The following is a 13,666-nucleotide window of genomic DNA, read 5'->3' on the forward strand; positions in this document are numbered from 1 at the left end:
ATTTGGCCCCTTGGCTGCCATTTGTGTATGTAGCTGGGACCTAGAAGTAATTCTATAAAACTAAATGGGTAGATATACTGCACTATTTAAAAAAAAGTCATATTTTGCCATCATGAAAAATGTATCCATAGAATGTCAATTTGAGTTTAAACAAATACCATTTATATTTCTTATGACCTTTGTGTAACCTGAGCTTTTACTGAATCCAAGGCAACAGAAACATGAAAATGTCCGAATATTTTTATAATCTTTTAACGTTTTGAGTAAGATGGTGTGTCTCAGACAATTGAACGTCTCAGGAAATGTTTAAACGTCCATAGACACAATGTATTGATGTTTCATACACACTTTCTCTGTTAGTTATCCGTTTTAAAAATGACTTCAATATATCAAGAGACTTTTGAGAAAAATAGCCTATGCAGAAAGCCACGAAAAATTACTGCAACATGGAATTGCTTTAAATACCTCAGGGATTTTTACATACCCTTTTAAGTCATTGTGCACTAAGTGCGCTGAGTTTAGTACACTGATACGCTTTTCTCACTCTTCTCTGCATGTTTTGTTGCTGTTTGGCTCTTCGAATTCCAGGATCAAGAGAAATCCCCTCCTTCAGGATAACATTTTCGAACGTACACATTTAATTCCTTCAAGATGGCCTTGGAAAATGTAAGCTTCTTAACTGTTAATATTTTCAAAACGCAGATAGGCCTGGTTTACGAGGAATATTTTTTGGGTGTGATCATATTTAATTTCCTCCCTGCTCAACTTTTAAATAAATAAAAATAAAAACAGATATATGGGGATTAGGCCTACATTTTCCACAGTTGCTTCATGTAATTGCTACTAAAATCTAGCCTGGCTACATGCAGGGGGAATTTTGAGAATGATTTATCCTTATTGAAATACATATATATTACTTATTGGAATGGTGCTGGGATAATGCAGTTAATACAATAATGCATTGTTTTTTTAATCCAATACTTTTGCCGCATTGGCAACTTTCTGTGTGGAGTTGTGTGCATAACATGGCTGTGGTTATTTGACATGGCACAGATGTCAAACATTGCAGCCATGCTATATGAAATGAACTTGATAAAAATAAGATATTGTTTGCATAATGAACGACCAAAGTTAAATAAATATGACAGAGTAACACGCTTTTCTTCTCAAACAGACTTCAATAAAACTCTTCTTTAATGATTAAATATTCACCACGCGTTTTGACAAAGGAATGCACTTTACTTTCTTCAGATATTAAACATTATCCTTTAAAAAATGCAAAATGTAATAATTCAATATTCATATTCCTAAATAATCGTGTGTTGCCTTTTTAGGGACTCACAAAGAATACTCATTTTCAATGTTTCCTTTTCCCCACTGAAAATATCCTTTATTTTCCCAGTTCGATAATAAATAAATGTTTATATAGAGCCTATAGCTTACCAAATAACACACAGGCTACTAAACATGTGTCATACCTTTCTTAAGTTCATATCGCAAGTCTTTACAAAGATCTATCTGTGTTTGGCTCCTGGCTTTGCTATCTCTTGCCAGTGCCTCGGCTCTGTGTAACATAGTTTGATGTAATCCATTTATATGTGTCGCTGACCCCACGTTTGATCCGGGGCTGTGCAGCTGTCCAAAAGCGCCATGATAGTTTGAGTAACCCTGGAAAAAGGGAGATGTATAATAGACGTGTTTTGAAAGGGCTGCGCTGTGAGGGAAATGATTCTGAGGAGCGGCTCGCAGTGGAGATGACACACGGGCCGGAATCTCTGTGCGCAATTGTCGGGGCACGTTCTGAGCACCATCGCTACATCCTTTACATTTGTCCGAAGAAGTTGCAATCTCCGCCAGCGACCACAGTTTAGGTTTTGGGGCTGGAAGAGGCGAGCCAATCACTGACGCGGCATTGCTGGAGTTGCCTGTGTCATTACGCCTCGGTGCAGGTGGACTTGCCGTGTCCGCCGAGTCTGAATCCCTCTCCGCTCCAAGGTGCACGTTTTGAGGAGATGCTGTGGTAGTGGGCCCTAGCATCTCGGGCACTCTCCTGTCCCCATGGTCCTTTAAATCCGGATCAGTTAAGACAGGTTCCATATCATTGCTGCTATTGTCCTCTTTCTCACGGGAGATTCCCACTGGATGTGGATGATGTCCATCTGCAAGAAGATAGAATAAATTAGACCAAATCGTTCCAAGGATTACCGTAATCACCCTTTCAAGGTCTAACGAAAGCAACAGCATGTTGTAAGCCTATGCAGTGAATTACATGGAAATAGGACAACATTTTTGTTTTTACAACTTTTGAAAACAATTAAATGCCTGAAATAAAATACATTTTAGGCCTATTGCAACTTATAAACTTATTGAAAAAAATTATTAAACTAACCTGCTTCATTTCTCGACCCAATTTCTGCTGTGGGCTTGAGTGGTTCGTCATCGTCGTCATTCTTCTCCAGGTCAATGTTGTCATCCTCTTCCTCATCCTCACTTCTATTCCTCGGGTTCCACGTCATTTTGTTCTCTTTCTTCAAACGTCTTCTGGCGTTAGCGAACCAGGTGGACACTTGGGTAAGGGTCATCTTGGTGATGATTGCCAGCATGATCTTCTCGCCCTTGGTGGGGTAAGGGTTTTTGCGATGTTCATTGAGCCACGCTTTGAGAGTGGAAGTCGCATCCCGTGTAGCATTTTTCCTGTATGCAGGGTCGCCATATGGATAGGGGCCCAATGCACCACCAAACGGGTGATATTCTAAAGAGCCAGTAATGCCGGCTGAAGGATCATACGCAGAGCCCTAGAAAGTCAATAGACAGACAATGTATAATCATCTATTTCAAAGATTTTGACTGCACAAGACTGGCAAGCCTAAAATAAGATATTCGTAATTTCCAGATCTTAAATTTCCAATGCTATTAATTTCGAGATCAAAATGGATGTATATTATAGGCCTTTACATTTAGGCCAGTATATTCACAATTTATGACAGATTAAATATTGGACACGATTTTAACTCAAAATTCTATATTTTATTTTGCAAAGTTTAGCAAATAATTGTGACTAATCATTGCATAACTTGTTATTATAAATTACTTAAAGCTTTTATTAGGAAGCTTTTATAAACGTCTATTAAACATCTATAGTCTACTCCTTGCATCAGAAGGCTACACTTCAGTCTACTCGTTCCAAAATCTGGATACAAATAGGCTTTTCAAGGAAACGAATGGCATTTTTGTTTTTACAAAGTGCCTAATTAATTATTAAACTGTACAGTATTCACTCACCACAAACGAGTTCATTGCCGCCCTCTGCTCTCCGCTGTACTGAAGGTAAGAGTTGAAGCCTGGCGATGAGCCATTGAACGCCGGTGATCCCGCGTACGGCGCGAAGGCTGAGCCTGGAGACGGCCGGCCCATTTCATCTGTCCTCGGTCTTCCTAAAATCACACTGGAACTGAACGGGGGACAGGAATGGAGAGCCAGAGAAACCGACGGTTGGAAGAGAAAACCTTGAGGATACGCCATGATGACTGAGTGACCTCCTAAAGTCAGCCACTTAGGGCCACTTCTGAGCTTTCACCTGGGTATTTGTACACTCACAAGACTAGCGCACAGAAACACATCTGAAAACAGGCCCTTTCCCTCAATGTTCGCATTTGTGAAATACGTATTCCATTCAATAACATTACGAACTGTTGCGTCGGTTGGTTTGTTGTTGTTTGCTGCAGCAACTTGTCTGGAGAAGTAGTCTGCATGCAGCCTTCCAGCGGAACACTTTGTTGATGCTCACTACCTGCTAGGCTTTGGTAATTGAGTATTCTGAGGCAAGTGCTCCTCCTGCAAGTGGGAGTCAGCAGAGGAAAAAGGCAACCTCATTATATAATTGTCAGCTCCACCCCCGTGAATGCGCGCGTACACACACACACACACAAACACTACGCTATTATTCAGATAGCCTATTATCGAATCAATATTATGTATTACCTGTAGCCTAAGACAAAATTATATTCATCTAGGGTCAACTATCGATTAATGATCTATTAGAAGCACTCCCGTTAAGGAGACAAACTGCAGTTCAAACAACAACAAAGCGTTAACCCCACCACTGATTTGGTAAACAGCTAAGGAATGGGGCCAGAGAAATGTAACCACTCTCATATTCATAGACACCTCTATGGATTCAATGACTGACCGTCCATGATATCAAAGGTTTTAACCTATACAGTGTTTGTTTACATTTACATTGTTTAGAAACATTGGAGTGAATAAGCTTGCAGTAGCCTAAACTGTATTTTGGGTTCTGAGGGGGTAGAAATAAAACAGTTGAATAAGCTCGTGAGGCATGTATAAGTTATATTCTCAGGAATCAATGTGCAGGCCTACAGTATATATCATTCATTTATTCAAAAAATTGATGCAGCCTACCATTCGCAGATTGCCCCTTAAACTGAGAGGGATCGTTATTTGTACTGTTCTTCAGTTGTAACATATGCAGATATACAGTCACCTCCAAAATTATTGTCACCCTTGATAAAGATGAGCAAAAAAGACAGTTTAAAATCAATAATACAAATACTGAGCTATATTGTATGCAAAAACAAAATAGAAAAATTGGACTATTTTATGCAAAAACAATTGCTCAGAGAAGTATATTTTGTTTAACAAATAATAAAACAAATTCTCAGAAAGATAGTTGTCAAAATGACTGTAACCCCTGTTTTCATTGCTGAGGCACCCTCACCTTGCGAGGATAACAGCCCTGAGCTTTTTTTCTCAAATGTTGTATGAGATTGGAGAATGCACTGGGAGGAATATACGCCTACACCATTCCTCCATACACAATCTTTCCAGATCATTCATATCCATCCTTTGGTCTGCACTTATGTACAGCCCTCTTCAATTCAAACCACTGGTTTTTATGGTGTTCTGGAGACTGAGATGGCCATTGCAACATTTTCATTTTGTGGTCAAATAGCCATTTATTTGTGGATTTTGATCTTGGGGTGCTTGGGGTCATTGCCATGCTTGCTGGAAGATCCACTGGTGGGCCAAGTTTCAGCCTTCTTGCATAGGGAACCAGGTTTTTGGCTAAAATGGCTTGGTAGGCCTACTTGGTAGAGTTCATGATTTTTTTAAATCACCGTTTGCCTTATGTTGACATTCCTGAGCGTTTTTTTTCCCTCTCCGGCAACTGAGTTAGGAAGGATGCCTGTATCTTTTTAGTGGCTGGGTGTATTGATACACCATCCAAAGGGTAATTGATAACTTACATTTTTCCCACCCATCTATCAATAGGTGCCCTTCTTCGCGAGGCATTGGAAACCCTCCCTGGTCTTTGTGGTTTAATCTGTACTTGAAATTCACTACTCGCCTGAGGGACCTTACAGATAATTGTATGTGTGGGGTACAGAGATGGAGTAGTCATTTAGAAATCATGTTAACCACTATTATTGCAAACAGAGTGAATCCGTGCAACTTATTATGTGACTTGATAAGCAACATTTTTACTCCTGAACTTATTTATGCTTGCCATAACAAGGGGTTGAATACTTATTGACTCAAGATGTTACAGCTTTTCATTCTTTATTAATGTGTAAACATTTTTATAAACAAAATCCCACTGTGACATTATGGGGTATTGTATGAAGTTCAGTAACATAAAATTAAATCTAATCTATTTTATATTCAGGCTGTAACCCAACTAAACGTGGAAAAGGTCAAGGGGTGTGAATACTTTCTGAATGGACTGTTTGGTGTCCACGGCAACATTGTCTGTGTCAACAACAAGTTATTTTCTCTGTCTCACATAGACCTGTTTGCCTGCCAATGGCAGTGACCAAAACGGAGAAGGAGAACTGTCAGGACACAATAGAGGCAATGAGGAAGAGAGAGATAGATGTAACACGGAAGAGAGAAAATGAGGAAAAGAGAGAAGGAGGAGAGGAGGGAGAGCATGAAAAGAGTCAGAAGGTGGCTGGTAGGGAAGAGAGTGAGGATGAGGAAGTGACTGAGAATATTGAGGATGAGGAAGTGACAGAGTATTGAGGATGAGGAAATGACTGAGAGTAGTGAGGATGAGCAAGTGACAGAGTACTGAGGATGAGGAAGTGACAGAGTACTAAGGATGAGGAAGTGACAGAGTACTGAGGATGAGGAAGTGACAGAGTACTGAGGATGAGGAAGTGACAGAGTAGTGAGGATGAGGAAGTGACAGAGTACTGAGGATGAGGAAGTGACAGAGTACTGAGGATGAGGAAGTGACAGAGTACTGAGGATGAGGAAGTGACAGAGTAGTGAGGATGAGGAAGTGACAGAGAGTAGTGAGGATGAGGAATTGACTGAGCGTATTGAGGATGAGGAAGTGACTGAGAGTAGTGAGGATGAGGAAGTGACAGAGTGGTGAGGATGAGGAAGTGACTGAGAGTGGTGAGGATGAGGAAGTGACAGAGAGTAGTGAGGATGAGGAAGTGACTGAGGGTATTGAGGATGAGGAAGTGACTGAGAGTAGTGAGGATGAGGAAGTGACTGAGGGTAGTGAGGATGAGGAAGTGACTGAGCGTAGTGAGGATGAGGAAGTGACTGAGCGTAGTGAGGATGAGGAAGTGACTGAGCGTAGTGAGGATGAGGAAGTGACTGAGCGTATTGAGGATGAGGAAGTGACTGAGCGTAGTGAGGATGAGGAAGTGACTGAGCGTAGTGAGGATGAGGAAGTGACTGAGCGTAGTGAGGATGAGGAAGTGACAGAGCGTAGTGAGGATGAGGAAGTGACTGAGAGAAAGAAAGAGAAGGAAAGGGAAGTAAAGGAAGTCTGAGTCAAGAATTGAAAGAGAAACCAACATTTCAAAATAGGTGCTAAAAGCCCTACAAGATGACAAAAAAGTTGTAAAAGAACCAGAAAATGATAAGAGGAACACAAACAGCGTGAAAAGCAAGAGAAGGAACAGAACGAGAGGGAACAGAAAAAAATAAAAGAAGAAGAGAAGAGAGAAAAGGATATAATTCAAATCTTAGAGGAAGAGAAGAAAAATACAGAAAATGAGGAGAAAAGTAATTTGGAGGAGGCAAAAAATAAAGAAAAACTGAGAAAGGAGGAAGAAAAGAAGAGGGAGATGGAGAAGGTGCTAGAAAAGCAGAGGAATGAAAGAGAGAAAGAAGAGAAAGAAAAGGAAAAGGAAGAGATTGGTAGATGAATAGAAAAGGAGCGTAAAGAAAGAAAAGAGATTAAAAGAGGAGCAGGAGAAAAGAGAAGAGAAGGAACGTACATAAAATGATTAAAAACAAGAGAAGAAAGAGGGAGAAGAAGAAAGAGAAAAAGAGAAAGCGGGAACAAAAAGAGAGAAATTGGAACTTGCAACGTGGCAAATGGAGGAGGCAGAGATGAAAATAAGAGAGAAGAGCAAGAGTGGAAGAAGAAAGATCAGGAAAAAGAGGAGGCAGAGATGAAAGAGGAGAAGAAGAAGCAGAGATGAATGGAGCAAGTCAGAAAACAGATGGAACAAGCCAGAAAATGTGAAATCTTCAAACTTGAAAACGCATCACACTTTGTACAACACTTTGTATTCAGGACAAAAAGTTAAATGCTTTGCCACATTTTTTGCAGTATTACTTTAGGGCCATGTTGCAAAAAGGATTCAAGTTATGGATTATTTTTATTCTGTTCAGACTTCCTTATTTTCACTTTGCCATTTAGGTTAGTATTGTGGAGTAACTACAATGTTGTTGGTCTATCCTCAGTTTTCTCCCATCACAGCCATTAACCTATGTATCTGTTTTAAAGTCACCATTCGCCTCATGGTGAAGTCCATGAGCAGTTTCCTTCCTCTCCAGCAACTGAGTTAGGAAGGATGCCTGTATCTTTGTAGTGACTGGGTGTATTGATACACCATCCAAAGTGAAATGAATAACTTCACCATGCTCAAAGAGATATTACATTTATTTTTATTTTTAACCATCTACCAATAGGTGCCGTTTGCAAGGCATTGGAAAACCTCCCTGGTCTTTGTGGTTGAATCTGTGTTCGACATTCACTGCCTGACTGAGGGACCTTACAGATAATTATATGTGTGTGGTACCGAGATGAGGTAAAAAAATCATGTTAACCACAATTATTGCATACAGAGTGAATTCATGCAACATATTATGTGTAAAAAAAAATGTAACCTTTATTTAAATAGGCAAGTCATTTAAGAACAAATTCTTATTTACAACAACTGCCGGGGAACAGTGGGTTAATTGCTTTGTTTAGGGGCAGAAAAACAGATTTTTACCTTGGGGATTTGATCCAGCAACCTTTCGGTAACTGACCCAACACTCTAACCACTAGGCTACCTGCCACCCCAGGACCGTGTCACAGTTTCCACGGAAGGTGGCGCCCCTCCCCGGTCGGGCGGCGCTCGGCGGTCGTCGTCGCCGGCCTACTAGCTGCCACCGATCTATGTTTCTGTGTTGTTTGGTTATGTCTGTCTAGGTCTGCACCTGTTCCTTGTTTGTAATTAGTGTGGGGGGGTATTTAGTTTGTCCTTTTTGTTCCGGTATTCGTGCGGGATTGTTTTGTGTCATGTCGAAGGGCTGTTCGTATTTACGCTGCCTGTTTATGCAGCGTTTTGTGGAGCTGTCAATTTATTATTGCCAGGCTGCGCCCCGTTCTCTTTATTGTTTTGGAGCTGTGCTCCTGTCGGGTGTTTAGGCGCACCCAGTATTACGGCTGCCTATTTTTTCCAAATGGTGTTAATAAACATCTGTGTTTTTGGACCTCCGTCTCCTGCCCTTGACTCTGACCCTGCCTGCTACACTGATAGTCATGACAGAATCCCGCACCAACTTCAATGGAGTCAGCAGGAGTTGATGCACCATCTATGGAAGAGCAGGTGTCTCAACATGCCAGCCTCCTCAACCGCCTAGGTTCGGCGATGGACCAGGTGCTAGCCCGGTTGGAGAGCTGGGAGAGAGGTGCGTCCCCAGCCACATCAGCCCCGGTTCCCCATCCTGCGCCCCTACCAACACCCACGGAAGCAAGCTCGAGTGGGATCCAGATGACACCTCCCAGGGAGTTCGATGGGACGGCCGCGGGGTGCAAGGGGTTTTTACTCCAGTTGGAACTGTACCTGGCGACCGTCCGCCCCCCTCCCTCCAACGAAGAAAGGGTGAGGGTCCTCGTCTCGTGTCTCACGGGTAGAGCCCTGGAATGGGCCAACGTAGTCTGGGATGGCCCAGACTCGGCTAGGGGCGACTACCCGGAGTTTGCCCGCCGCTTCCGGGCGGTATTCGATCATCCCCCGGAGGGCAAGGCGGCGGGTGAGCGCTTATTTCACCTGAGACAGGAGACGAGGAGCGCTCAAGACTTCGCATTAGAATTCCGGACTCTCGCCGCAGGATCGGGGTGGAATGAGCGGGCCCTAATTGATCACTACCGATGTAGTCTCCGGGAGGATGTCTGCCGGGAGCAGGCTTGTCGGGATAACACCACCACCCTAGACCAGCTTATAGACATGTCCATCAGGCTGGACAACCTGCTGGCTGCCCGGGGACGTTCCAGTCGGGGTCTGCTCGTTCCACCTCCCAGCCCTCCTGCTCCACTGCCCATGGAGATAGGAGGGGCTGCTTCGAGGAGGACCGGAGGGGGGGGGGGGCTCTCCTGCACCCACTGTGGACGTAGAGGGCACACTGCGGACCGGTGCTGGAGAGGTCCACCCGAGTTCGGATGGCAGGCAGAACACTACGTCGACCCCTCAGGTGAGTCAGCACCCGTCACACCCAGAGCCCCCTGTTGACCACATGTACACCTCAGTTTGTTTTCCAGAGTTTTCCCCTCACTTCCAGTATAAGGCACTAGTCGATTCAGGCGCAGCTGGGAGTTTTATGGACCGTGGGGTAGCTAAGCAGTTAGGGATTCCCCTGGTTCAGTTGGACCACCCCTTCCCTGTGCACGCCCTAGACAGTCGACCGCTAGGGTCCGGCCAAGTGGGGGAGGTCACAGTGCCACTGGTCATGGTAACATGGGGGGGTCATGAGGAGCGTATCAGCCTATTCCTCATTGACTCCCCGGCGTTTCTGGTGGTACTGGGAATCCCCTGGCTAGCCACTCACAACCCTCAGATTTCGTGGAGGCAGAGGGCTCTTAAGGGGTGGTCGAGGGAGTGCTCAGGTAGGTGTCTGGGAGTTTCCATCGGTGCGACCATGGTGGAGAGTCCAGACCAAGTCTCTACCATGCACATTCCCTCAGAATATGCCGATTTGGCTATCGCCTTCAGTAAACGAAGGCGACCCAATTACCCCCTCATTGACGAGGGGATTGTGCGATAAACCTCCAGGCTGACGCAGCCCTTCCAAGGAGTCACGTGTATCCTCTGTCTCAGGAGGAGACAGCAGCTATGGAAACATACGTCGCTGAGTCCTTTAGACAGGGATACATTTGGCCATCCAAGTCACCCGTCTCCTCGAGCTTCCTTTTTGTGAAGAAGAAGGAGTGGGGTCTGCGCCCGTGCATTGACTATAGAGGTCTAAATTCTATCACGGTGGGTTTCAGTTACCCACTACCTCTCATTGCTACGGCAGTGGAGTCATTTCACGGGGCGCGCTTCTTCACAAAACTAGATCTCAGGAGTGCGTATAACCTGGTGCGTATCCGAGATGGAGACGAGTGGAAAACCGCATTTAGTACCACATCTGGCCATTATGAGTACCTCGTCATGCCGTATGGGTTAAAAAATGGTCCCGCCGTCTTCCAATCCTTTGTGAACGAGGTTCTCAGGGACATGCTCGGCCAGGGTGTGGTGGTGGTACATCGATGACATCTTGATCTACTCCGCCACACACGCCGCGCATGTGGCTCTGGTGCGTAAAGTGCTTGGGCGGCTGCTGGAGCATAACCTAACCTGAGAAATGAGAAATGTGAGTTCTCCAAACGAGCCGTCTCTTTTCTGGGATATCGCATTTCCACCACTGGGGTGGTGATGGAATGTGACCGCATTACGGCTGTGCCTAATTGGCCGACCCCAACCACGGTGAAGGAGGTGCAACAGTTCTTGGGGTTTGCTAATTATTACCGGAGGTTTATCCGGGGTTTTGGCCAGGTGGCGGCTCCCATTACTTCACTTCAGTCCCCTACTGTACTCTCTGTACACCCACGACTGCGTGGCCTCACACAGTTCCAACTCCATCATCAAGTTGCACACGACACGGCAGTAGTAAGCCTGATAAAACAGGTCAGCATTCACAAAGCTGCGGTGCCAGATGGATTACCAGGACGTGTACTCAAAGCATGCGTGGACCAACTGGCAAGTGTCTTCACTGACATTTTCAAACTCTCCCTGACTGAGTCTGTTATACCTACATGTTTCAAGCAGACCACTATAGTGCCTGTGCCCAAGGAAGCAAAGGTAACCGTCCTAAATGATTACTGCCCCGTAGCACTCACGTCAGTAGCCATGAAGTGCTTTGAAAGGCTGGTCATGGCTTACATCAACAGCATCCTCCCAGATACCATTGACCCACTCCAATTCGCATACCGCCCCAACAGATCCACAGATGACACAATCTCAATCGCACTCCATACTGCCCTTTCTCACCTGGACAAAAGGAACACCTATTTGAGAATGCTGTTCATTGACTACAGCTCAGTGTTCAACACCATAGTGCCCACAAAGCTCATTACTAAGCTAAGGACCCTGGGACTAAACACCTCCCTCTGCAACTGAATTCTGGACTTCCTGACGGGCCACCCCAGGTGGTAAGGGTAGGCAACAACACATCTGTTACGCTGATTCTCAACACTGGGGCCCCTCAGTGTCTGCTTAGTCCCCTCCTGTACTCCCTGTTCACCCACGACTGCGTGGCCAAACACGACTCCAACACCATCATTAAGTTTGCTGATGACACAACAGTGGTAGGCCTGATCACTGACAACGATGAGACACCCTATAGGGAGGAGGTCAGAGAACTGACAGTGTGGTGCCAGGACAACAACCTCTGCCTCAATGTGAGCAAGACAAAGGAGCTGATCGTGGACTACAGGAAAAGGTGGGCCGAACAGGCCCCCGTTAACATCGACGGGGCTGTAGTGGAGCGGGTCGAGAGTTTCAAGTTCCTTGGTGTCCACAACTATCATCGTCCAAACACACCAAAACAGTCGTGAAGAGGGCACAACAACACCTTTGCATCCCTGCCTGGTATGGTAAGTGTTTTCTCTGCTACTGCACGGCAAGCGGTACCGGTGCACCAAGTCAAGGACCAAAAGGCCCCTTAACAGTTTCGACCGCCAAGCCATAAGACTGCTGAACAATTCATCAAATGGCCACCGGATTATTTACATTGACACCACCGCTGTGGACCACAAGGCAATACAGAGGGTGGTACGCTCAGCTGAACGCACCATTGGGTGCACACTGCCTGCCTTTCAGGAAACCTACAACACCAGGTGTTGCGGGAAGACATGGCCTGTTCTCCCCGTTTCCATCTCTCAGACGCGGGCAGTATACTGTATGAGCGTCATGGCAAAAACTGGAAAACTGGCCAATAGCTTCTACCCCCAGACCATCAGGATGCTGAATAGGCAGTTACCTGCCCCCCCCCCCCCCTTTTAAGTTATATTTGCCTAAAAGCCTTAAAGAGTTTAAATTGCGATGGACCATGCTTACTGTAAGCTTCTACTGTAAACACAATGCTCGACAGCTCTGCTTAGTCAGACCTGTGTGCATGGATAGAGTTCATCTTATTTGTGGTTACTATAACTAGAGTGGATAGCTTAACAGACATCACTTTCACACTGGCCCATGGTGTGTGGTCAGTCTCTGTCATCATCGTTGTCTTAAAAGAAAAATCTACAAGCAGTATGGGGTGATCTTGATAAGCTCTGTGTGTCTGGTTTTCTTTTAGATGACAGCCACACCACAACCTACCACTCAGGAGAAGTGACTGTGACATGAATCCACATGTAAGCTGTCCCATTGACAGACAGACTGTAATAGCTGGAGCGTGAGTGATGATCGCAAACCTAGATGTGTAGAATATAGAAGCCCTTGTTGAACCTGGCTACTGTACGTCCCTCTAGCCTTCTGTTCTCTGTGTCTCTGTGTCTGAATGGAAATCCTTCTCTTATACAGTGAAGTGTTAAGATATGAATGCTGTGTGGATTTTCTGAAATTAGTCTGTTCTCCCATTCATTTATCTGTGCCAGATACTAGGAATTAGTTGTTGACAATGTTTTATATACCGTATTAAAAAACAGCAACAATATGATTTACAGTTAGACTTATAATACACCTGGGAAAGCGATTGGGATAATATTCCCATTTCAATTACACTATACATTACCAGAACATGCCTGAAGAAAGAGAGAGTACTTTTCATTTGAAAATAAGTCAGTAACCTGGAGACACTAAACAAATATTGATTGAGCATAATGAAGCCTGAGCAATGTGAAAACTCTTCTCCTTAAGGAGTCTCTCTAAGTACATCATAAGCATGACCACACTCCTTATTGCTGCCAGGGGAAATGGTGCTGTTGATGATGTGTATGTGTGTGGTGTCGGTGTGTGTGTGTGTGTGTGTGTGTATGTCGGTGTGTGTGCAGGGGGAAATGGTACGGTTGATGGGCATGATCATTTGTGGCTCATATGCAGTTTCTCAGCTTATAAACTACAGATGGGTTGAGTAGATTAGAGATGGTATT

General features: G+C 44.6%; 1 protein-coding gene across 1 annotated transcript; it reads right to left on the reverse strand.

The window, feature by feature from the left end:
* Nucleotides 1-1,158: 1,158 nt before the first annotated feature.
* Nucleotides 1,159-3,835, reverse strand: irx5b (iroquois homeobox 5b). Its single transcript, XM_029759134.1, has 3 exons — nt 3,283-3,835; nt 2,390-2,795; nt 1,159-2,159 (listed from the first exon to the last, which is right to left on the reverse strand). Exons 1-3 carry the CDS (start codon nt 3,520-3,522, stop codon nt 1,462-1,464), a joined length of 1,344 nt encoding a protein of 447 aa, XP_029614994.1. The 5' UTR covers nt 3,523-3,835; the 3' UTR covers nt 1,159-1,461.
* Between the last annotated feature and the right edge of the window lie 9,831 nt (nt 3,836-13,666).

Source organism: Salmo trutta, chromosome 7, assembly GCF_901001165.1.
Source record: "Salmo trutta chromosome 7, fSalTru1.1, whole genome shotgun sequence".
Lineage (NCBI taxonomy): Eukaryota > Metazoa > Chordata > Actinopteri > Salmoniformes > Salmonidae > Salmo > Salmo trutta.

Bases quoted from the DNA above. Each gene is read 5' to 3' on its own strand.
- irx5b (XM_029759134.1), bottom strand. From the start codon at position 3,522: ATGGCGTATCCTCAAGGTTTTCTCTTCCAACCGTCGGTTTCTCTGGCT. The intron at 2,796-3,282 runs GTGAGTGAATAC...TTGACTTTCTAG, and splicing joins CGGCAATGAACTCGTTTGTG to GGCTCTGCGTATGATCCTTC. The intron at 2,160-2,389 runs GTTAGTTTAATA...ATCTTCTTGCAG, and splicing joins TGGGTCGAGAAATGAAGCAG to ATGGACATCATCCACATCCA.